Source organism: Parambassis ranga, chromosome 17, assembly GCF_900634625.1.
Source record: "Parambassis ranga chromosome 17, fParRan2.1, whole genome shotgun sequence".
NCBI classification, from domain to species: domain Eukaryota; kingdom Metazoa; phylum Chordata; class Actinopteri; family Ambassidae; genus Parambassis; species Parambassis ranga.
Genome location: NC_041037.1, coordinates 19,628,828 through 19,653,902, shown reverse-complemented (window position 1 = coordinate 19,653,902; position 25,075 = coordinate 19,628,828). Strand labels below are relative to the sequence as shown.

At 40.2% G+C, this 25,075-nt stretch overlaps 1 protein-coding gene across 1 annotated transcript in view; it reads left to right on the top strand.

Annotated features, from left to right (window-relative positions):
* Window positions 1-25,075, top strand: part of LOC114449349 (cadherin-12-like) — a 50,655-nt gene extending 25,580 nt beyond the window's left edge. The window contains exons 6-12 of the mRNA XM_028426943.1: window positions 3-190; window positions 7,763-8,016; window positions 8,665-8,801; window positions 13,897-14,018; window positions 14,108-14,222; window positions 17,442-17,693; window positions 24,462-25,075. Coding sequence (XP_028282744.1) covers window positions 3-190; window positions 7,763-8,016; window positions 8,665-8,801; window positions 13,897-14,018; window positions 14,108-14,222; window positions 17,442-17,693; window positions 24,462-25,075 — 1,682 coding nt within the window. The remainder of the gene's footprint in view (window positions 1-2; window positions 191-7,762; window positions 8,017-8,664; window positions 8,802-13,896; window positions 14,019-14,107; window positions 14,223-17,441; window positions 17,694-24,461) is intronic.

Sequence of the window (25,075 nt, the reverse complement as noted above, 5' to 3'; positions counted from 1 at the left end):
AGGTATTTTCCATCTCCGGGTGCCAGAGTCGGCTTCAGTGGGTTCGGCAGTGGGTCGGATTCGTGCCCATGATCTGGACGCTGGCAGCAATGCGTGGGTGGATTATGCTATTGTTCCAGGAGATGAAGGCAACATGTTTGACATCATCTCTAATGGTCAAACTCAGGAGGGAGTCGTACTATTGAAAAAAGTAAGTTTAACCATTTCTGGCTGCATATTAGCTCCTTTCACTTGTTCTCTTGGTCAGCAACAATACTCAAGTAGGCTGTCACCTTTAAACCAGTACTAAGGGACCAAAAAAAGTGTGCCAAGAAAATCTCCCCCGCACTTTTACAGTAGCATGAGCCCTGCTGATACAAAGAGGATGGATCCATTCTTTCATGTTGTTTACACCATATTCTGAGCCAGCAGCAGAAAGGGAGACTCATTAAACCAGGAAACATTTTTCCAATCTTATATTGTCCAGTGTTGGAGCCTCAGTTTCCTTTTGCTGCTGTAGTCTGCTCCAAGGTTACTGTTCATTCAGTGGTGCTCTTCTGCAGACCTCTGCTGGAACCAGTGCTTTTTTTAGGTTACTTTTGCCTTTCTATTCTCATCTGACCTGCAGCATCAACAGAGAATTCCCTCTCACTTTTTCAGACCATTCTCTGTAAACCATAGAGATTCTTTCTCTCTCTGTTACTTTCTGAAACACCCAAACCAACAACCACACCATGTTTAAACTCACTAAGATCACCTTTCTTTTACAGTCTAATATTCACTTTGAACTACACCAGGCCATCTTTAATATGCCACCATGCAAAGAGTTGCTGCCATCTGATTGGGTGGTTAGTTTGTTAAGCAAGCAGTTGAATGCCCAGCCACTCTGATATAAAAGAACCTCCCACCAGGAGGCAGAGCACACAAAGTCACAAGCATAAGTCCACAAAACTAACAAAGAAGAGTCCATATATGCAACACCTTACTAATGTAACTTCAAATGCATCTCTGAGTGCTAAATATAAAATCTGAATTAAATTCTGGTCCATAGCTTCAAGCTGAGTTAGCAATAACAAGCTGCTAAAAATAAAAGCATGACAATTATTTTAATTCCCCAAATCACACACTGTATCTGAATGCTTTGTCCCTTAGGTAAAACCAAAGGCACTTTGTGCTAACAGCAGCACATTTCCCCACTGATGTTCTGTCAGTAATTTAAAGTGTGGGAAGAAAATGTGCTGATCTGGCCTTGATCCCCATCATTCTGCTCCTAACCTTCCACTGAACCAACCTATTAGACAACATGATGCTATACACACTCACACACAGGGCCTCACACACTAAACAGTCTACAGTTCGCTGTGTCAGCAAGTAGATCACCGCAACCCCTCCCTCTCCTCATAGATATTGTTAGGTTGGGGAGAAAAAAAAGACAAAGGGAACAAAGCAGGAGGTGATATCCAGTGGAGGTAACTTTCAACTATGAACTTAAACATACTGTATGTTGCACACACACACACCCATACTCCTCATTCATGATTGAACAGGAAATCAGATTTCAGAGTAAAAGCTCTGTCAAAAAGGAGTCATGTAAGGACTTGAGAAAACGGGAATACCACCACATATCACACTCGCATGCACACGCACAGAGAAACACACAGCGCACACGTCACATCACATCAAGCAGTTTAACATCAGAGGAGCGCTGCGGAGGCTTTTACTTTGACTGGCCTCTAAATCAGAACAGACACAGCAGCTACTTTCTGAGCATGAAACTTTCCTTGTGCTATTTTGAAAATGAGAGAAACCTGTGATGCTCAGCGGTGATGTTAAATCCCAGCTCACTGACTAAAAACAAAGGGACAGATGTAGATAATCAAGCAGAAGTCAAATCAAGCAGAAGACGTGGGTTACCTGTCGGGTGTACTGGGACCTTCCCTATAGCAGCCTGAGGTCTGTTTTGGTCTGATGATGCAGAAGGCAGTTTATGGTCTGTTTTAGAGGTCACACTACAAGTTTGTCCTTATATGTGTTATGATCCCCAACAGCAATATTCCTTTATATTCTGTCTGTTACACTGAATCCACTGCAGTTGTCAGAGTTTAACCTCACTTTATTGCCTCTGATCAGCTGGACCATTTTTTTAAACATTCAAGATTTATGATTTTGAATCATTTTGAAATCACTCTGAGTTACATTTGTTGTTACATTTCACTGACTAAAAGTGCAGATGTGTTGATTTAGCTGCTGTTTCTGTAACATTTTCACCACATTCAATGACAAGTCAGTGACTGACAGCCTAGTGTAGAGCACCACAGGAGGAACTTGTCAATTATTTATTGCTTTAGTGCTAGCACTCATACAAAGATCAACCTTCGGAAAGAGCCCGGGGCAAAAATACTTTCTGAGCCCCCATTAACTTTTACTGTATATGTCAGTTTGACCGTTTCCCCAAGCGCACAAATGCTAAAATTATTCGTTATTCATCGGTGAAATGACTTCTAATTGCCAACTATTTTGAGAACTAGTTAATCGGTAGAGTCATTCTATAAACAAGGTTTCTGCAGCCTCAGCATTCTCAGCTGTGCATTTTGGTTAGTTTTTGAATGAAGAAAAACTCCAGCCTTGCTAGCAGTATTCCCATTAGAAAAGATCAACAGCAGGAGGGGTGGTCACAGTATTCTGTATAACCCCCCATTTCACCCAGAAGGTCACTACAAGGCTGTATCTGATACAGAGTGCAGCAGGGATGATGTGTTTTTGTAGGCCAGCATAAAAGGTAGCAGCACACTGGTTCCCTTGACAAAAGGCCATAAAACGCTTGCATTGAATTTTGAATTATAGCAGAAAATAAGGGCAGTGATAATCTTCACACTTTGTGGAGATGTGGAACTGCGTTTGCATTTGTCTGCACAATTGTTACCAAGGTGGTTTCATATACTCTCACTTTTTGCAGACTTCTCTTCAGGATGAGGAAGCATGAAGTGCTATTATGAAATGCTAAGACGCCATGTTGCTTTTGTAATGTTTTTTTTTTTCTGTATGTGTGCAGTAGTACACACAGAAAAAATGTGAATAGGTACATTTACACTGTTCTCAGTTTTGCCATGACTTTTACTTTAAACTTTACATTCCAAGGTGCTATTAGCAATTTTTCAAATGTTGCATGCATCAAAGCATCACATAAAGCCTGCCCCATTTCAGATATATGGGTGCCATTAGTATGATAGGGTTTGCATTGAGGGGAACTGGCTGTGAAGTAGGAGGATTCTAGGCCCATTCCACATAGACTGGTTGGTCAGGCTAGAGTTTGGACTACTAGTAAGAAATGTAGTCATAAATAAATTAAATTGAACAACTGTTAGTGTTGTGTTTTCTGTGATCTCAGGGTTTGAAGCAGAAGTAAGTGCAACTATAAATAACAAAAAAACAAAGCACATACCTGATGCATCCTCCCCCCGGGACACTGTATTATAAAGAAGCTAAAATGACAATTCAACAAGGTTACAGAATGAGGACATGATGCTTTTCTATGTGCACTGAACTCCTGAGGAACTTGTCATCTGTAAGGTGATTCATTGTTCAAAAGGAAAATGTTGAAAGAGATCCAACGAGACTGGGAAGACTGCTCAGGTCGACGTGCTCGGTTTTGTGATTCACTGGCTGCAGGTTTGATATGTGAGTAATTGTAGGCATTGCTCTGTGAGTTCACTTTACATTTTAATAATGACTCTTTTTCATATAACCTCTCACCACAGTGAGCAGCTCTTTCTTGGGTCTCTGATTCCAACAATGTAGGCGCAGGTTTTAGGACACCTCAAACCTCTATGGTGATATCCTCTGATGTGAAGGCTTATTAAATAGTTATTTAATAAGCCTATAATAATAATTATAATTTCTGTTTTCCCCCTAAGTATCACAAAACATCTCCTGCATGTATTTTGCATACATCTGGTAGACATTTGGATTTCACCCTCTGGTCTTTGTATTGATCTGACATTTTTCTATTTATCTAATGTTAACACAACTGTTCGAACACTGTAGTTTCAGTCTCAGCAGCACACAACACTGCACTGCTTTTTAAATGTGCTTTATTGGCCCCATATCTAATTACAGACATAGTAAAAAGACAGTACTTTGAATTCTTTAGCAGTGGGAGTGATTAGACTTCATGGAGCTCACAGTACTCCTCCTATGTGCAACAAGTTGTTTGTTCTAATGTATTATTTTAATAATGACAGTGTGATGGCTGAACAGAGACTTAATCCTTATGACAGCATTTCACTGAGCTGACACCAGGGAAGGTCAAGTGCAGTGAATGTCAGCACCTCCAGACTCTGCAGACAAAATGCAGATTGATTAATGTTTTAGTTGAGCAAATTTGTGTATCATGTTAATACAGATCTTCAGTCATCCAGGTCATTTACATTCAGAAGAAGGAAGGCGTTTCTCTGCTAGTCCAAGCAGCTTCATCAGTTTTAACTGCTTGGTAGGCAAACATGGTTTATATGTGGTGGAGGACCACAGTGGGTGGGTCTGGGTGACACTCACATACTTATCTCCATACTTACCTGTGTTGTTCTGACCGACTGTGTCTGGTGTGTCTAATGACTGGCTAATGACTATGCAACTACTTTGCAATTATTTGCAATTAGACTATTTTATCATATTTATTGGCCAATAGCCCTGATTTCTAAAAATCAGTATTGGCCATATAAAAGCCCATATCAGTTGACCTCTACTGTAAATACACATTAACATGAATCCAACACTTTGTAGTGAATAAATATAATCAGTTGACAAGCTATATTTATAAATAGCAAACCCTAACCCTAACCCTGGATATATGAAACTGTGTATTATTTAAATAGCATAATATAATTTATACAATATATAGATTGTATTGGGTTCTGCTCCATCTCTCTATCAGTTTGGGGGTCCTTGGCCTGAAAAATGTTAATGTATTCCATTCTCATGACTCCTTTGTATATTAGCATACAGCATCAGCACTAATTAGTTAGTAAATTACAAGTATCACGTAAACATTTACAGACATTAGACAGAAACACAGCAATTTCTTTTTTTTTATTGTATCTAACCGACACTAATCTCTAGGCAGACTCTCGTCCTCCACTTGCCTGTTCCTCAGCTGTCTGTGGCAAGACGCCAATCAGTTAAATCCTCCCTGGCTCCCTCAGTGCCAATCAGCCTCTCGCCTTTCTCTTCCCCTCACTTAACCTTACAAGTCTATGTGTCTGCCAAGTGTGAGTGCAAAGTGAATTTTATTGACCCTGGAGAAGTTTTACCTCTCCTTTTAGAATCATTTCCCTGGTCAGACAGTAATCACCCCCAGCTCAACTATTTGATACACTGTTAGCATGAGATCTTGTTTCTTCTCATCTGTCCATCGTCCATCATGTAAAGGTGCTGTGGCTGTTTGTCAGACAGGTTTCTAAGTCTAAGCAGATTTGCTAGCTTATAATGAGTTCAGGGGGATAAACAGTGACACAAAAGATTATAAACTGAAAAGTCATTGAAAAGGGACTGTACAATCCCAGCTTCAAGTACTGGAATCACTTATTATTACTCTGGTTCAGGTCTTACTTTTATTTGTGCATGCATCAGACAAAAGGTCTCCTATAGTTTAAAATCTGCACGATTCTACTTACTAAATTCTGATTGATCCAGATCTATCAGCAAATCTGGGACATGTCTACTGTTAGTCCACAGGGTTAGAAGTGAAAATGTTGAAGCGAGGACTTTTTTGTGCCTGCCACTGCCTGTTGTTGACTAATTTCTAACATTTTATCCACTTTTATTATTTTATTTTATACATCTTATATTCTGTTTTAGCGAATTTATTTACTATTATGTTTATTTCTGTTACAGCTAGTAGACATAATGAGACACAGTTGGATCCAAAGGGGAAGGGGTAGCCAATCACAGAGGTAAAACACAGATAGAAAAGCAACCTTGACACAAAAGAAAGTACAACTACCAACATAAAACAAAGGAACTAAGGAAGACAAGAAACCTGAGTAGGAAATAAAAATGAAGTAGTTCCCCAAGGCTCAGCTTTGGGTCCTTAACTGTTTTACATCCACATCCACAAATTACTATATAGACTATAAAAAAATGTGTACTGTTAATTTCAAAAGCTGTGTGGAAGAGATGTAAAATTAATTCAAAATGAAATAATGCAACCACTCAAATGGAGAATATAGAATTGCATGACATATCTGCTGAAGTGATTATCTTCCAAACTGACAGAGACCCAAATTGGAAGCGATGTACAGGGATGTGGATTCACTGAGACACGTCTACACACTCTTCTTCTTTATACATAGTATCAATGAAGCTGATTGCCTGTGATTGAGAGGTTGTTTGTGGGAAACGACAGTATGTTTCATTCTCACCAGGTCGATGTTGGTTGTAATGATGCTTTTTTTTCTTCTTAGAATTGAAAGTTCCTTAGAGGAAATCCAACGACCACATGCTTCTCCTCAAGTCAGGCCACTAGTGTTATTGCAGCCTAGCCGAGGAACGTGAATTGGCTCCAGCAGCTTGAGATAAACTGGGTTTGATATGTTTGTGAAAGTGACTTGGTACAGTTTGCGGCTGCATTTCCATATCAAAGTGGCTGTCTCCTGTGTCTTCTCCCGGTGCATGCACAAATAGATAAGCATGGGGAAGAATGGAAATCGACCCTCGTCTATGTCCAAATCAATCACCGAGTGCTGCATTCATGAGAGTGATTGGACATCAATAACCAAATATGCTGCTTTTGAAGTCTTTACCGTGAGGAATTAACATATCAAGATGCAGTCACGGTTGCCATGCAACAATATGGCAGCTTATCAGTGCAGTATAGGAAATAAATATTAAACTTAGTCGTGATGAGTGATGGTGAGTGCTCAATAGTGAAAGCTGATGCCAAGTTTTGTTGCTTTTGGTAATCTCAGCAAATAGACTTTTTTCCTGTACTTATGAATTACAAGTCTGCAAGTCGTGCAAATACAGTAGGTTAAAGGTACAATGTTTGTTCATATAATAGCTTAGTTCTATGTACTGTGGTGTGTCCATCCATCCATCTGAACCCGCTTTGTCCAGTGCAGGGTCACAGTGGGCTCGAGCCTATTCCAGCTATCTATGGGTTAGAGGTCCATCACAGGGCTATATACAGACAGATGAAGAACCGTTCAAATCAAAGTCCCCAATTGACCTAACAAGCATGTCTTTAAAATGTTGGGGGGAAGCCAGAGTACCCGGAGAAACACTGTACCTGACCACTGCACAACCGTGCTGCCCTGCATGCAAATTAAACAAAAAGAAGAATTTAACAAATAGGCAATTAACAGGGGGCAATTTATTAGATACGTCGAACTGGGGTTAAACTAGCAGTTTATTTTGGCGCATAAGTCCCAGTGCAGGTTAATTGCACCATTGGGGTTGAGTGAATTAATTTTAACTGAGCTGTTGCAAAGGTAACATTTATTTGCATTTTTTTCTTAATGCTGATTACCATAATTTGAATCTGTCAAAATGCTGCATGTTGCTGTGGAAACAGCAGGGTTATGTTTAGTTGCTGCCAACTCTTGTCAACCCCTATGCACTGAAAATGGGGTCTTTTTCAAATAGTATAGATCCAAAGTATAATGGATTGAGAGACTAGACTACAGCTTTTGTCTATATGTGGTAGACAAGTCTAAGCAGGTCTGGAGTTTACACCTTCTAATTAACTGTACATCTCTACCATGTGTCTTTCTTCCCTGTTTTTCTGCAGACTCTAGACTATGAAACCAAAAAGTCCTACACTTTTAAGGTGGAGGCATCCAATGCACAGCTGGACCCCCGATTTCTCCACCTAGGACCCTTTAAGGACTCTGTCACGGTCAAAGTGAATGTCCTGGATGTGGACGAGCCTCCCGTCTTCACTAAGCCCTCTTACTCAATGGATGTGTATGAGGACACTCCTCCGGGAACCATCATCGGCTCTGTGACAGCTCATGACCTGGATGCCAGCAGTAGTGCTGTCAGGTATAAAGCATTGCACCATGTGTAGCATGAATAGATAGATATGCTTTGCCCTGTAGAATCTTACAAGCCATCATCCACCAGAAATGTAGAAGTGATTTTTGATAAAGCTCTGTGTTTCACTCAAAGACTTTGAAAAAGCAATTAATTAATGCTTTAATTATGCTCCAAGTAGAAGTGAAGCAAACACTAAGGAATCACCTTTAGTTATTATAAAATGTGGAAATGTGAGCACATTTTACTCTCCCTCCACTAGTTACCTGTCTAGGTTAGGATCAATATTAAGATTTAAATGTATTAAATGAGCTGGCCACACTGTATTTATGTGAAATCTTATATCATAAGACACCAGCTAGAGCAACTATAATTCAGCTAACCAGTTGCTCTTAGAGACTCTGAGACTTTGCTTTGGCTGCCCTGCAGCTTTGGGATAACCTCCTTGTCCACAATACATTACAATAGCTAAAACAACTGATACATTTAAAGCCCTTATTTTGCTTTTAGCCCAAATGATTTATTTTTGCAATGTATTAATTGGGAATGTACAACACATTGGTCACATTCCATTGTGCTATAAAATATATTTGACAGAACTGCCAGCTCAGCATTAAACCTCTGCTCAGTGGACGGCTCTTATCTTATCTATCTCAGGTATTCACTGGAATGGCAGACAGACTCTGACAGCTACTTCGACATTGATACCATTGAGGGAACCATCTCTACGAATGACTACTTGGACAGAGAGACAGCTGTGCAGCACAACATCACTGTGGTGGCAACCAAACTCAGTGAGTACTCCACACACAGTCGGTGCAGCTTAAGTCAACAACTGTCTGCATATATTGTGCATGTGCGTGTAATGTTTCACCAATATCTCCCCTTTTGTGTCTTTGCTTTTCATCATTTGACTTGCTTAGAGATTAATGGCAAGTAATTAATGCCTCATATCATGAGCCCGGAACTGACCTTATGGCACATCTCCCTAGGCAAACTGAGTAAAAACCCAACTGTTACAGCATCTTATATCTAAATATATGTAATATAAAAAATGGATAGAATTAAAAGGTTTTTGCCACTGTGCTTAATTTAAGAAATTATTTAAGGCGAAGTTACATTTTTAAGGTAATTAAGTGTATTAATTCTGAACTGCTAATGAAGTTATTATTCAGGTTGTTCATGTTCACAAAGTTGCACAGGAGCTACCTTAGCAAAAAAAGGAGGCCTCTGCAAGGCAGCTTTAGTAAAACACAGATTTTAGTTTTTTTTCGTGGCATTTTGTATTATCTACCAGCAATATTTAGTGTGACATCATTCTATTCCACAGTTTATGTTTTTGCTTTAGACTATGACGTAGTTTTACATCACAGTGCAGGTCAAAATGTGTTTTTTCTCACTGACAAAAGACAACAGTGCAAATTGTACTCAGTGGAGACGCTCAACAAGCACACACATTCAGCAAGCAGGCATTAAATATAAAGATGAAAGAAAAACCCCAGAACCAAAGTGCTGTGTGGATGTGTGGGTGCTATTATTTTGCTTTAAAGTTCACGTTTGATGCTTGCAAAGTGGATTTCTGTCTACAGGATTTTATAGTCCACTCTGACATTATTCTTAATTGTTTGTTTCAAATTGTGACGATGCAGGCTGCAATGGACATCCTCACAGGTTCTTTTCAGACACTGTAGTAGTTTTCTGATACAGTTAGTTTTCTGGTTCAGCTGTTAAAAAAATGGTAATGACTTATTTTCACAATTCAATCATAAGAGACTCAGCGAACTGAATGAGAAGGAATTTATTAATACAATAATTGTGAATGTGCATTGGCGTCCTAGACCCCGTTGTGAGGACCATGTCCTAAAGCGGGGAAAGCTCTAATGGAGAGGCCGCTGACCAGAAGACTCCCCCTGGTTGAGACCTGGTGGTGGTGTAGAAGCAGGAGAGAGGAGGCCTTGAACAGCATGGATCGGGAGGTGCTTGGGGTGAAGGAGGGTTGCCAGATTCAATCAGGAGACAGCTGGAGTAAGACAGAGGCTTTTAAATTTCTTGCTACGCTATGATTGGGCAGGAGAGGGACAGCTCGACAGCTGATTGGTGAGGGCGGTGCCATCTATTAAACACCTGACTGTTTGGGAGGTCACTAGACAGAGTGCAGTGCAGTAAGAGGGAGAGGGAATTTATACCTCAGAATTAAACTGACTGATAATTCTGATTAGTTAGTTTATGTTAAGTAACCTCTCTCAGACTTGTGTAGAATAAGCCATAAACAGGCCCTTTCCTATGGTGTTAAGGAAAGAACAATTGTCCACTTAATTAGCCTTTCTGCATCTGTCTTGTAAAGTGGATAGATTATTGACATACAATCAGATCATACTCCTGCTTGGCAAACATGCGATAGACGGACGGATGGATGGATGGATAGATAGATAGATAGATAGATAGATAGATAGATAGATAGATAGATAGATAGATAGATAGATAGATAGATAGATAGATAGATAGATAGATAGATAGATAGATAGATAGATAGATAGATAGAGTAACCTTTTTCCAGCAGTACTCACAAAACAGGGGTCATCACCTTGATGCAGATCAAACTGATGTGGAGAACCTTGTCTAAGTGGTTAGAGTTCCCATAGCGCTAACACCTTGGTCATTTGATGAGGATCTAGCTGTGTCAATGCACTATTGTGTGAGTTTTGGAAGTGGTTTTCTTTATGTTGACTGCGACTGGTCTTCCAGGCCGGAGATCATGCTTCAGGCTTTCTCTAACAAATTTAACATAGCACAGCATACTTCACCATACTGTAAGAAGGAGCGCTGTCACTCCAAAACAGAACTGGTTTTAAACTTTCTGCATAATCTAGCAAAGATTTGAACTGCATTGGCATAACCATATTAATTACCTCTTGGAATACACTATAGTGTATTACTCAATCTATAGTTCTTTTTCACTAATTATGTGGGGAATAATGTCTAATTGTCCAAGGATCCTGGACCTTCTCCTTTTCAGTACATCATTGATGACAGTCTCTCATTTCTAACTTGGTATTTCAAATGCAGCGGCAGTTAATTATCCTCAGCATTCTGGTTTGTTTATATTAAAGGTCCTCACCAGTGTGTTTTTTAAATAATAGGCAGATGGAAGAGGGCGTCATCCAATGATTGCAAGTCTTTGGTTTGATCCTCTGTTCTTACTTCCTTTCCGGATTTAGGTTCTTTTATATGTTATTAGAAAAAGAATAATTTAATGTGAGCACGCAAAACCTTAAGAAGTCTTGCTCGCAACAATTTGCTGATACAGTTTTAGTTTTATTTTCCCATTCATCTATCCCTATTGAAAGTCAAGTTAAAGTGAGCTTATGTAACCCGTCGATCTCTGCGTTGTGTTTATGCGTGACATGTGACACACACACACTCTGGGAGGGACTGTTTATTCTGACGGCAACAAAGGACAACAATGGCAAAGTTTAACAACCTGTTCCAGACCTAAACTCCTAAACACACAAAGTGGGAAGACAGCGATTAGATCAACTCCCTGTGACATTTGAGCTAGCGGCTAACACCATGCAAAACGTCACAACTAAGTCCTGGTATGGAACAATTGTATGTTTGCACAGATATGAAGAACTTGTATAACAATCAATAAAGAAATACTGGTAAACTAACATAAGAGCAATTATAAACATATTGGATATATATATATATATCAGGAAATGAGGCACCCACCCTTTCCACAGGAAAACTGTATAAAAGGGGAGAGGCGGAAGGATCGCCTTCATTTTATAGCAGGCAGAAGAAGAAAGGTGAGGTGGAGTCCCTCAATCTAAAGCTGAACACAAGAAACCATACAGCTGCATATGTAACGAAACACATTTTGTGTAAATATAACAAACAGTGTTTAGGACCTGGTTACATTTACTTTGATCATCAATGACTTGCAAAGTATGTCTATGTACTGTTAACATATAATTTTCAGTATGTGTATGTCCTATCTGGATCAGGAAAAAAACAGGTTTTACCCAGTTATAAATATCTGCAGGATAGCCTGGGATGCACTATGATAAGATCCACACCAATCTGAAAGGTTCAGGTCAGTGTGCAGATCTTTTTAATGACTTGGGCAGATGACAAAATTTGCTTCAAGCAGTCATTGGGACACAGAGAGTTTAAACTACAGGCTGTCACAACCTCATTAAGAAGTATTATAGCCTAACTCCCTCTGGTGCGTGTGTGTGTTGAGTACTGGCTCCACTTGCCAGCGCTGCATATTAAAATCTATTTTTTGTGAGGGGAGAATAGAGATAACCAGAACTACTAAATTGTAATTTAAAATTGATCAGGTGCCATTCTAAACATCAGATTTAGACATTTTAGATCAGGTTAAAGTTTCCAGATGATGGTCCTGGCTGCTTCTTTTACCATCTGTGCTCTGTGGGTCAAATTGAATGCTGGTTTATGCTCATATCCACTAATCATTTTGTCTCACCCTCCACTTCACTCATTTCTTCTAATTTTTATTGTGCTGGTTTTAAGCCTAAAGAACAAAGTACAGCAGCAGAGCCAACTAAAGAGAAGGCAGTTGTCCAAACTTAACATCAACCTTCTTGTCATTGAGTTTTTAAAAGTTTATTTTCAACAACCATGTAGTATTAGTATAATTAAGTTGAATAACATATCAGCTAAAATACATATAAATACAATACATACAACAACAACCTGTCATGTTTGTCCTTGTAATGTATGATGTTTATTGCATGCATGTCTCAGGCCCTGGGTTTCTGTAAAGCACCTAGAGACAATGTTAACTGTAAAATGTTGAGGTGCACATAAGAATTATTTGCCAATATGAAAAAGCCACCCTGTGGTAAATAGAGTAAATAGAGTAAAAGCTGTAGTAAGGTTGGAAAGAACTGTTTCCTCTGTGTGTTATCAGGTATATGCATAAATCTTATCATCGTTGTCGCCCCAACTTTTAGTCTAATCCTTGTTTGAGATCAGCTCCAGGCCAAATTTACCCTAGCTGCCCAGGCAAGGCAAGGAAGTGTGCTTTAAGAATAAACATGTAACATTCTTACGCTGACATCATTACCTGCCAAACACTTTTACTATAATCGCATCGTATACATAATGTTAACACTATAACATAGTGTTTTGATTAAATATGGGTAAGTTTACACTATACATTGATTATAGGTTTAAAAGAAACACAGCTCACAAGTAGAAACTATAGGAGTAGGAGGATGAAAAATCTTACAAGTTTCCAGCATCAGACACACTTCTTACCTATATAATAATGTTATGTTAAAAAATTAAAATATGATTAGTTTTAAAATATGGTCGAGTGTGTGTGCTATATGATTTCTTGCTGAAAGCTTCTTGATGAGGCAAAGGGCTGCACCAGCCGTCCTCATTAGACAGAGGAACAGTATAAATCCTTTGACACCATCAATTACTAAAACAGTGGAGAACGGAGACTCTCATGCAGCACAGGATTATGTAGAATGAGTATCTTACTCCATCTAGTGGTCAAAGCAGACAAAACACAGCATCTTGTGGCAGCACTGTCCACATTAAACAGTGAGAGTGCTACTAAACACACAGTACCTATTCATGTAATACATTACTTTGGCTATTTTCTACAGTGTACACATGTGCCTCTAATGAAGACAGACAAAGATGTGCATTCATGTAGTCAAACAAAGCAAACTAGTCCCAACACATTTGCACACTCCTGCCACCCCTCAGCCTCCACACACCATTGATCTTCTGCCCTAAAATCTCTCATGATGAACCTTTTCACCATGATTCCTGCTGTGGTCAGTGTGTTTGATGAAGATTAAAAGCTGTCTATAATTATACATACTTTTATATCACCTCTGCCAGACAACCCTCTGCTGTGCACCAAAGTGTCAGTGACGGTCAGTGTCTTGGATGTGAACGAGTTCCCTCCTGAGGTGGCGATCCCTGCAGACACGTTTGTCTGTGAAAACTCCAGAGTTGGACAGGTAAACTGTGTCTGCTCACATCATAGTGTGAAATGGCTTTCCTCCATAGTCTCCTGTTTAGATTTTCTTTCTCTTCACTTCCTGACCAGGTGATCCAGACAGTCAGCGCTGTGGACAAAGACCTTCCTCCAGTCGGCCAGAGGTTCTTCTTCAAGTCCCCCAAAGAGCTTCGCAATAGAAACTTCACTGTTCGAGATTTTGGGAGTAAGTCAAAAAGAAAAGGTTATGCTGATGCATTTGACCTTAAATCATCCTTCTGTTATCTACAGCTGTGGTCACATGGGTTTCAAAGTTATTCCAGCTAAGTAGTGGCAGGAGGCAAGGGACCTAACATATGTAACACACATAACATATGTGTTTTGACAAAACAAAATCTGCATGTGATTTTCTCCTTTGTTATGCAGGAGCAGCTTTTCAAACATCAGTTAATATTATAAATCAGTAAAATCTTGGACTCATCGAAATGAAGTCATCTGAAATTAGATAATTTCAGAGCAAAACAGGAAATAAAAACAAAAAATAAAATTAAAAATCATCAACCATTTTTAGATGCTGCCGAGTGGGAAGTGATTCATTAAGTAGCATGTCCCATGACAATTCAACAGTGTCAAGAATTTTGCTATATACTTGATAGTTATAGTGTTTGTCTTATTTTTGTATGTGCATTTCTATCTGTTTGTCCTGGTGTTTGCTCACTGCAGAAATACGTGCACTACCTCTCACACATATGTTCCTCTAAGCTTCACTGGGACCAGTAGCTATACAGTCCCTTACATTCATGGGGATGACTCACAGCCAACCAGTACAAGGTACTGTTGCAACAAGGGTGACAACCTGGCAGTTAGCAGGTCTGTGCACAACCTGTTTAAACTACACCCACCACATAGATATGAGTAATACGTCTTCACCTCCCAGCTGTATGCAGACTGTGTCTGCAGCTGTCACCTTGGTGAGATGATCACCTTAAATAAATCCTCCCATGACATTCCCTGTGTTCCCCCTGCAACACCTCACCAACAAGCATTGTTATATGTGTGTGTTTGTACCGTCACAGATGGCATCATGTCTGATAGAGTCAGACACACAGGCCTGCAGCCACCAAGAGCAACTGGAGCGTATGTGTGTGTGTGTGTGTGTGTAGCAGGAACAAGGTGCCTTAATGGTCTCTACCTTGTCAGGCTTCATCTCCATCCAGCAAGGGGGGCAGTGTGTGTATGTGTGTGTGTACACACACAGATGATCAAAAATAGTGCTAGAATATGTATTTGGAAGAATGGAACATCTTTTTAAAACACATGCTCTAAATATAAGCTCCAACATCTTTTGGTTGTAATATAAAATATTAAATATGTGTAACAGGCTCCTGGGTGTTGTGTAACTGTAAGAACCCACATGACCGCCATCATGAAAGACATTTTTATTTTCACATCTAACCAAAGGCAGGTTTTATTCTGCCCAACAGCAAAATAAACTGCACCAGCCGCACACAGATAACACATGAACAATATACTGCAGTTACGTTCTAAAATATTCAAAGCTTTCAAAAGTAAGAAAAAAAAAACGTAAAAGCTTTTCTAATCTCTCCAAAGAAAACTGGATATTTTTTCTGTGTGTGTATGTGTGTGAGAATGCAAATAACTATACATAAACCTATATGTACCAAATACATACAGTGGATACAGAAAGTATTCAGACCCCCTTAAATGTTTCACTCTTAGTTATATTGCAGCCATTTGCTAAAATCATTAAAGTTCATTGTTTTTCCTCATTAATGCACACACAGCAGCCCATATTGACAGAAAAACACAGAATTGTTGACATTTTTGCAGATTTATTAAAAAGAAAAAGTGAAATATGACATGGTCCTAAGTATCAGAGCCTTTGCTGTGACTCATATTTTGAACTCAGGTGCGTCCATTTCTCCTGATCATCCTTCAGATGGTTCTACACCTTCATCTGAGTCCAGCTGTGTTTGATGATACTGATTGGACTTGATTAGGAAAGACACACACCTGTCTATATAAGACCTTACAGCTCACAGTGCATGTTAGAGCCAAAAGGAACTGCCTGAAGAGCTCAGAGACAGAGTTGTAGCAAGACACAGATCTGGCCAAGGTTACAAAGACATTCTGCTGCACTTAATGTTCCTAAGAGCACAGTGGCCTCCATAATCCTTAAATGGAAGACCTTTGGGACGACCAGAACTCCTAGAGCTATATATATATATATATATATATATATATATATATATATATATATATGACCTATGTATGCTATCAATATAACACCATTTAGGTACCATATATGGTGATATGGCTGGGGATATAGGGGAAATTATATAATATTCAATTCAATTCAATTCAGTTTTATTTATATAGCGCATTTTACAATCCTAAATTGTCTCAAAGCGCTTCACAGAAACCCAGAGCGTGAGACCCAAAGCTTAAACCCCCTTAAGAGCACTGTGGCAAGGAAAAACTCCCTTTAAGAGGAAGAAACCTTGAACAGGACCCGTCTACTTAAGGAGGAACCAGTCCTGCTGCCAGTCGGCCGGGTAGAGGAGGAGAAGAAGAGGGGGTCAGGACAGAGAGGATGAGAGAGAGAGAGAGAGAGAGAGAGAGAGAGAGATGCGTTCTGGATCAGCTGCAGACTGTTGATGGAGTAATGTGGACATCCAGACAATAAAGAGTTGCAGTAGTCCAGTCTTGAAGTGACAAAAGCATGGATGAGCTTTTCAGCATCACTCTGAGAGAGGATGCTCCTGATCTTAGCAATAAGATTGCTAAGAAATATGATTTCTGTATGGGATGGGATCAGCAAAATAACTGTGCAAGTGATATAGACTCTTCTTGTTCAACCCGATGGTGTGATTACAGCAACACAATACAAATCCTAATCAACACAAATGACAGCAATTACCCCTAACCTTTAGACCACCACGCTTTCAATGAGCACTTGTGTGTTTGTGATTAACTCAAAACCAAAAACAAGACGGCTTGCAACATAATTTAGGCTTCAAAATAGCACAGTGGAAACTGTATGTGAGAGAAACTGCAGATACACTGACCTTCAAATCACACAACTGCTTTTATTCTGAAGGAAAGTTTGTTTTCTAGTGAAACTTCTTTTTTATCTGTAAACAAATAATACTAAATAAAGAAAAAGAAGTGAAACAACCCTGGATTCTCAATGCAGAGGCTTCTCTATGTTACAAAAACATGCTCATCATTTCCACGATTCTTCGGTGAAGTGTCTCTATTGTGGAATATAAGGATTAAAATCTATGTGATGTTGATGCTTGGTTTCTGGGTAAAAATTGAATAAGACATTAGGGCTAGCATTACATTGCAGGTCTGATCATACTTTGCAGATGCAATGTAAGTACGTTTCTATCCTCTGATCATCCTCTGTTGCTACCACCAGACAACACCGCTGGCATAGTGACTCGGCGTTCTGGCTTCCAGCAGCGGCTCCAGGACTTCTACACTCTCCCCATTGTGGTTGAAGACAGTGGTTACCCTGCTCAGAGCAGCACAGCCACCCTCACCATCAGAGTGTGTTCCTGTGGGGCTGGAGGCTCGCTGCTCACCTGCTCAGCGGAGGCCGTATTCCTGCCTGTGGGCCTCAGCACTGGAGCGTTGATGGCTATACTGCTGTGTGTAGCTTTGCTGATTGGTAAGATATTGATACTGATTTTATTGCATTAGTAAAATGTTTCGGATAGAGAAATGATACCTCTGATAAAGGGTGGCATTTTATCAGTATCACAATTCAACACTAGAGGACACCAACAAGCCAGGAACCCAGGCCTCTAATTATCACCAACCAGAGAGGCTGAATGCTCATTTACTTATTTTCTCTCCCTGTCTTCTCATTTTATTTCTGTACCTCTTACATAACCACCTGTCCAACCCCTGTGAAAACAAGCAGGGCTACACACAGCTCTCATTGTGTGTCTGTGTGCATACACATTAACTTAAGGCATGCCTCTGGTCCATTACAGATGAAGCAAAAATGAAAGCAGTGTGGAGGCTGGCCTTTTTCTTCCCCCTTTTAGTGGATTCACCCCAAGATGCATGTAGCCTCTGTGTGTGTGTCCTGACTGATAGCATGTCAGAGAAGAATTGCAGCCTCCTGAGGCATTGCTCCCTCTTTACTGGCATCCTCAGGAGGATGTCTGAAAGTGTACATAAAGAAGGGGGGGGGGGGGGGGGGCAATAGATGCTAACACATAACATCCGCTTTTTTGACATGCCTCACAGAAAGAGACATTTCCTCATATGTATGCAGGGTGTCATTCTGACGAAGTAGCACTTTACTGTGGAGTGTAAGGGAGCAGAGGGAGTCCTGTTACAGTCTAGCCTAATTTAATTGTACCATCCTTGCAGTCATGGTGTTTTTGTAAAGATATGCTCTCAGAAAAGATGTGGAATTGCCACAGCGTGCAGGAAAACAGCAGTGGAGGAGATTTTAGTCAGCTTTGTGTCTCTGGGAAATTGTCCTCAGCATGACACCCCCTATTGTTGTATTAACTTTCTGGTAGCTCTTAGCAAAATAAGCAAGAGCAGCGGGCAGTGAAACAGGACAGAATAAAATAAAATACTGTAAAATGGTTGGAACCAGGATCTAGAAAATAGGTCAAAGAATTTTAAAGGTGGTTCCATATAGGTTTATAATAGGGCTAGAAGCAAATATTCCACTTTTTTTTTTCTTCTTGGTGTTCACCTTCATATTTTTTGGATCAATTTTATTTTATTTATTTATTTTATTTTATTGTTCACATTATGTAGAAGTTGAGGTGTTCCAATGTAGAAATGTTTATAGTGTTACCATATTCTGCACACTCCCGTAGGCTATTGAATGTCACATATGCACAATATGCATTTAGAAACTGTAGTCAATTTATAACCTGCATAAACGCCCCCTCGCCCATGTTGCTCCCAGTGGTTGGGCGATGGCTCCCAGAGATTTTGGCCTGTTAGCTCGCTTCTTTTTTTTCTAAATGTCAGTATTCAATTAGTTATAGTTGACTAAACAAAGGAAGTAATGTCACAGTCACCTCCAATGCAGCTACATATAAATTTGAGGAGTGTGCTTGACACAGAAGAGGTGGATGTTTGGGTGGAAGACTAATCGTGCCGTTTCACCTCTTGACCTGCATGGAGCAGATTCTCTAGCTTCCAAGATCAGCATCTTTTCTCCCACATGGCACTGCCTGAGATATTTTGGTCTTGCATTCATTTACAATGGGCAAAAGCAGAGCCACATCCATCTATATATACACTCACTTTATGAATGTCATTTTTAGGCTGCTATGCATGTATATAACCACTGTACAGCTTGTGTTACAGTAGAATAATGACAAGTCAGAAAGTCTGTATGTTTCCCATGGCTAATTATACACAATTATAAAACAAAAATGTTGACATATCTGGTGAGGTTAGTGAGCAACCGTGGGACCAAATCAAGCCTGAGACAGCTAACCGTGAATCGCGTAAACAAAGCCCTCAGCCGACATTGTCAAGATCTGAAACTAAAACAATAAGATGCAATACCGTAAAAAAAATACACACAGATACAAGATCTCAGAAACTCACTTTACATACATACATGACTACAGAAGAAAAACAGATGGAGGATGATCAGCATCGTCATCTTTCTTCATGTTTTGCATTAGACTTTGTGAAGACACTTATGATGTTGCCACACGACAATCCTGTTTCTATATTAATTTGGCCCCGTTATGTTGTGTGTTTAGTTGTCGGCATGTTTGTTAGCATCTGGCTGGTGACAGTCCAGATTAGGAGGAGTAAAATAATCATATTGACACCATATTTGGGAATTGGATATTTCCATTATATCAGACATGTTGACATAGATGGCTAATAATTAACATTGTCATATAAGCTGCTGGTGCCATGACCTGTTCTGGTTTATAGTCTGCCCTCTTTTTGTCTTCTCTCAAAAGGCTCAAAAGGTACAACGTTTGTCTCTCTGCTACATAGCATCCTGCAGTAATTTACCAAGCCAACAACTGCACCTCCTACTCCTCTTCTCTCAACACTAAATAAATCCTGCTTTATTGCTAACACAGCATTATTCTCCCACCTGCAGCATTACACAGTACTGCTGCTGATTCTGCTGAAATGATCTGATTGTATATATATATTCCTATATTGTATTTTTCTCCTACTGACCTACACACCCTGGATGCAGCCCTTGTAGTTGTTTCTTTCTTCTATCATCATTTCTTCCATTATCACCAAGATTTTCTGTGAAGTCACTGAAGAAGATGATGCTGCTGAGACATCAGTGTCTTCCAGGATGTACCAGCTGCCCCCATTAACTTAGACCCTGGTATACATTGTGACCTTGTTTGGTTTCTATAGCATTTTCCCTCAGGAGGTGTTGTTGTTTTTCCCTTCTTTGACTCACAGATCAGGTCATTGGTTTTCTAATGGCCTGAATAGTGGGGGTGGGGCAGTCTCCACATAAAGACATCATAATACAGCATTAACAAAGAAGGGTTTCAGTGAGCAGTGTCAGGAGCTCAGATGAGGAAAAGATTACCCACTATGTGAACAAATACGAGGCCATTAATCCACTATATGTGAGAGACGGCCTCCATTTTGTCTGGTCCCCTCTCTACCCTATTAAACATTAAAGTCCGATGAGGGGTGATGAGGTCAGGTGTCAGGTGGCCCTGAGGTTAGAAAAGACTAGAGCTTCCCTTTTTAAACTTGGAAGATGAATTTTGGAGAGTTTTTTTTTTTTTTTTTGCACCATGTTGAAGCAGAAAAATGACAAATACTTAATGAAAATGGCTTCATAAAAAATGACATTAATTTATTAATTATAAATTTTATCAATCAATAATGCAAACAATCATCAGCTGTATACCTAACAGACTGCAGCTTTCTCATCTTCACCACTAAAAAAAGACTAGCAGGTGAGATTCGTGATTATCAGCTCTTTGGTGTGGAGGTCAATACAGACTCCTGTATACTAGTTAATGTTACTAGGCTACAGAAATGGCTGACCAAAAGGCAGTCTCCTGCCAAGAGCTAAGAATCTCTAAAAGCTTATCATTTTAAAAGTACATTTGAGACAGCGGTTATTTGTAAGATACGTTTTTGTGCTTGTATACATAGCCTATTACAAAGCGTGTTAAAAAGATTTGTGATAGGATAAATTCTACTGGTTTTGGCCAATCACTGGGGTCCAAAAGCCATCACAGTGTTGGACCACTTTCTGAAGAATTTGATAATATCAGTGTGAGTCAATGGTTGGATGCCATGTTTTATCGACTGTCATAAGCATCAGTATGGTCAGTATGTATGTATATGAATTAGTATGCACCTAGACTAAAACAACACTAAAAAAACTAAAAGGAGACAACCTAGCGATAAAGAAGACAAGGCTTGGACCATGCAGGGTTTGGAAAAGTGACAAGAAATGTGTAACAAGACATGGGGGAAAACAGTGAGGGTTGGGCAGCAATTATGGAGCAATGGAGTAAGAGCAGCACACGTGCCTGATAGGACAGTCATTTACCGCGCAAGCCCGAGCCTGAGCCGAGCCCATGTAAAATGACCGAAATCCCCAACCCGACCCGACACGTCGAGTCCCAACAGGTTCAGGCAAAGATCTTCAGCTCTTATACGTTATATTATATGTCAGTGGCATTAGCAAAGCCTGGAAGCTAGAAATGTAAGAATACGTAGCAGTCAGGTATTGCACAAAGCTGCTCTGCTCTACTGCTACCACAGATATAAGAGCCTCATCAGGTAGCTGTAGCACACTGTTAAAGTTTGGGCATGTCCTTGTGTTTTGTTAAGCTCATTCATGGTGTACACACCTGAACAACAAGCCAAACGCATATCCCTATATCATTGTGTCTGTGCCTAGTCATTAGAGACAACAAGGTCAAACTCAAAAAAAATATGTCTCAACAGTTTACTTCCACCACTGTTAGAAAATGTACATATTAATAACATATTGTGAAAGTGTGACCCAACATGTCTTTATCAACAAACAAGGTAGTGTAGGTCAGTGGTGTAGAATAAGCCCAAGTTTGGGAAGGAATCTACAGCACTGTGCAACACAGACAGGCTGCAGGCTGTGAAGCAGCCTTCTGTTCTCAGTAATCCTTTGTGTGCCTTTACTTTGGTGTCTGCTTCAAAAACCAAACACAAGCTCAAAAACTGATTTGAGTTGTCTTGTTGGGAGGGGGGGAAGGACTGTGCAGTTGCCACAACCACCCAGCAGGAGTCACATGACAGACATAGCAATTAGTAATGAGGTCCTTCTGTCAGAAATGTATCACCATGTTTTTAAGCTTGGGCACTAACTAAACAATGTAACTCGGAATAAACACAATGACTGAATGATTGTGTGCAATGCATCTTTTTAATTCTGCTACCCAGTGAATGGAAGTCCAACGGTGTATCAGTGCCAGGGTGGTGTTTTGACTTTAATTAGCCTGCTAGACCCTGTAGCCAATTTTACCGATGAGTAGCGTTGTATGCTAAATTACGCTACGCTACTAAATTATTATTGTGAAATGAAATGTCTTTTTGTCATGAATATTTAGGCTTAGAGGAGAATTATTTGGGAATGATCATTATTACTGTTATTAAAGCAATGTTATTCATGTGACAAAGGCAAACTTCCCACAGCCAGAATTAAGAGTGCAGTGTCAGTCTGAGACCTGTTCATTACCTGTTGCTGGCAGTGGCAGCGATTAGCACCGTCACCTTTCTGTGTGGAGTTTGCACATTCTCCCTGTGCCTGCGTGGGTTTTCTCTGGGTCCCCCGGCTTCCTCCCACATTCTAAAAGACATGCTTGCAGGTGTGTGTGTGAGTGCGAATGGTTGTCTGTCTGTGTGTTGCCCTGTGATGGACTGGTGACCTGTCCAGGATGTACCTTACCCAAAGCTGGCTCCAAGATCTCTTTGTATTTCAGACCATTCTTTATTAATGACTGAATTATATGTATTTAAACATTGCATTAGCACCAATCAGTGTTTTATATTATCATTAGGCTATATGCCACACAGTTAGTCAACATATTATATGTTGATTTGGAAAATATCAACAGGTGACATGGAACATTCAATGTTTTGATCCTAATGACATTGACTAAAACTGTGGCAGCATGGCACAAATAGACTTTGTGCATGTTCAATATTCACTTTGGTAGGTATCTGACTGTGAGGATTGCTGTTTCACCATCACTGTCATGCCACACTTCAGAGAATTACAGTGAACAGTAACAGAAGGACAGCCCACAGGATGATGCATAAGTATACACAACACAACTGTGTGCACTGAAAGATGTGTGGCCTTAAGGGGAAACACTAGTGGGAGCAGCAGGGCTTCCTTTTCTTCTCACTACCTTCCAAGCTGCTCGCTGTCGGGTTTGGCAGGCCCCGGCTGAGATCAGAGCACATTACCCTACATGAGGCTGAAAGTGAAGTGTCATTCTGTTAGAAACCACCATCACCATTTGATAGAACAGCTGGATGTTTGAGTTTCCTGTCAGAGCAGTGTTTGTTAGCAAGCAAAAACTAATTGAGAACACTGACCTTGGACATTCCGTATGTCCACATTGGCCATGAAGCTCACAGCATGACACTGTTATAATTGCATCATAATTAATATTATGATAAATAACGTCACAAAAAATGCTGCTGAACTGAAAAAAGATCCCACATGTTTGGTCAATGTAGAGATGTGAGCACTTATTTACTTTACTCTTCAGTGTCCTATGGTATGAGTGATAGATGTGATCTATAACCATTTGTCTAAACTACACCACATTTTGTGTATTACTGCAGTTAAGCACCACTCTAAATATAAAAGTCTTAAAATGAGCAGTCATACTTTAACTAAAAGTAGTTTCAAAACAACATGTCTCCAGGGGGCAGCGAGTTACCCAAGTTAACGAGTTAAAAAAGTGTGACTTTATTACATGAAGCTTAGATGAACAAGGTACGAGTTGCTGTGTTTATAACTATGTATATGCATATGCATAAAGCTTCCGCTACATCACCCATTGGTTCCTGCAGAGCCCGTTTGAGTGGCGATGCTAGCCTACGACCATTGCAATGTTGGCAGGATCATAGTCCGCCTTAACTCCCAGTGCAAGCAAAGAGGTGGGGTGTTAATCAAAGCCCCCATAATTCCTTTTGTGAGATGTTTAGTCTTACATACCACTAAAATAAATGGTGCTAACCGGGCCATGCATTGCTAAATACTCTACTCCTATACTGAGTTATAGAAATAGTGTGGCGCCAATTCATTGTTTACTATTGGCAATAAAGGTAAATCCCTGGTAAATCCCTTGGACACCAAAGATAATAATTATTGTACTTATGTTACTTAACTAGAGTTGGTCAATTCTGGACAATTCTAAAAGTTTATTCTCTTTGTATATTACAGTCATGTCAGCATTATACATGAGCCAGAGGCACCACAAAGAGAAGGACACTCTGATGACATCAAAAGAAGACGTTCGTGATAATGTCATCCACTATGATGACGAGGGTGGTGGTGAGGCAGACACTCATGCATTTGACATGGGCACTTTGCGCAACACGCACTCACGACGCACCAGCTCCCACAGCAGCGCCTCCAAAAAGGATAAAAATGGCTATGGAGACGGAGTCCTGCTGCATCTCAGCAGCCGCTGTGACAGCGTCAGGTCACCGGACATCCATCGGCAAACGGCCAGTGTCATTGGCTCCATGAACAACAATCTTACACTGTCTTCTCGTGTCAGAGTGACTGAGGGTGATACAGAGATGATCAGGGAGTTCATTGAGAACCGGCTGGAGAAGAGCCAGAAGGGTTACGCTGCTCCACCCTACGATTCATTAGCGACATATGCTTATGAGGGCGACGGCTCCGTGGCTGGCTCCCTCAGCTCCATAGAAGAAACATTTGTAATCGATGACTCTGGGGATTTCAGCTCCCTTGGTGATTGGGGACAGCCATTTAAAACACTGGCTAGCATCCTGGACCGACAGCCGCCTACTCTGTCTGAGGAGAGCTGA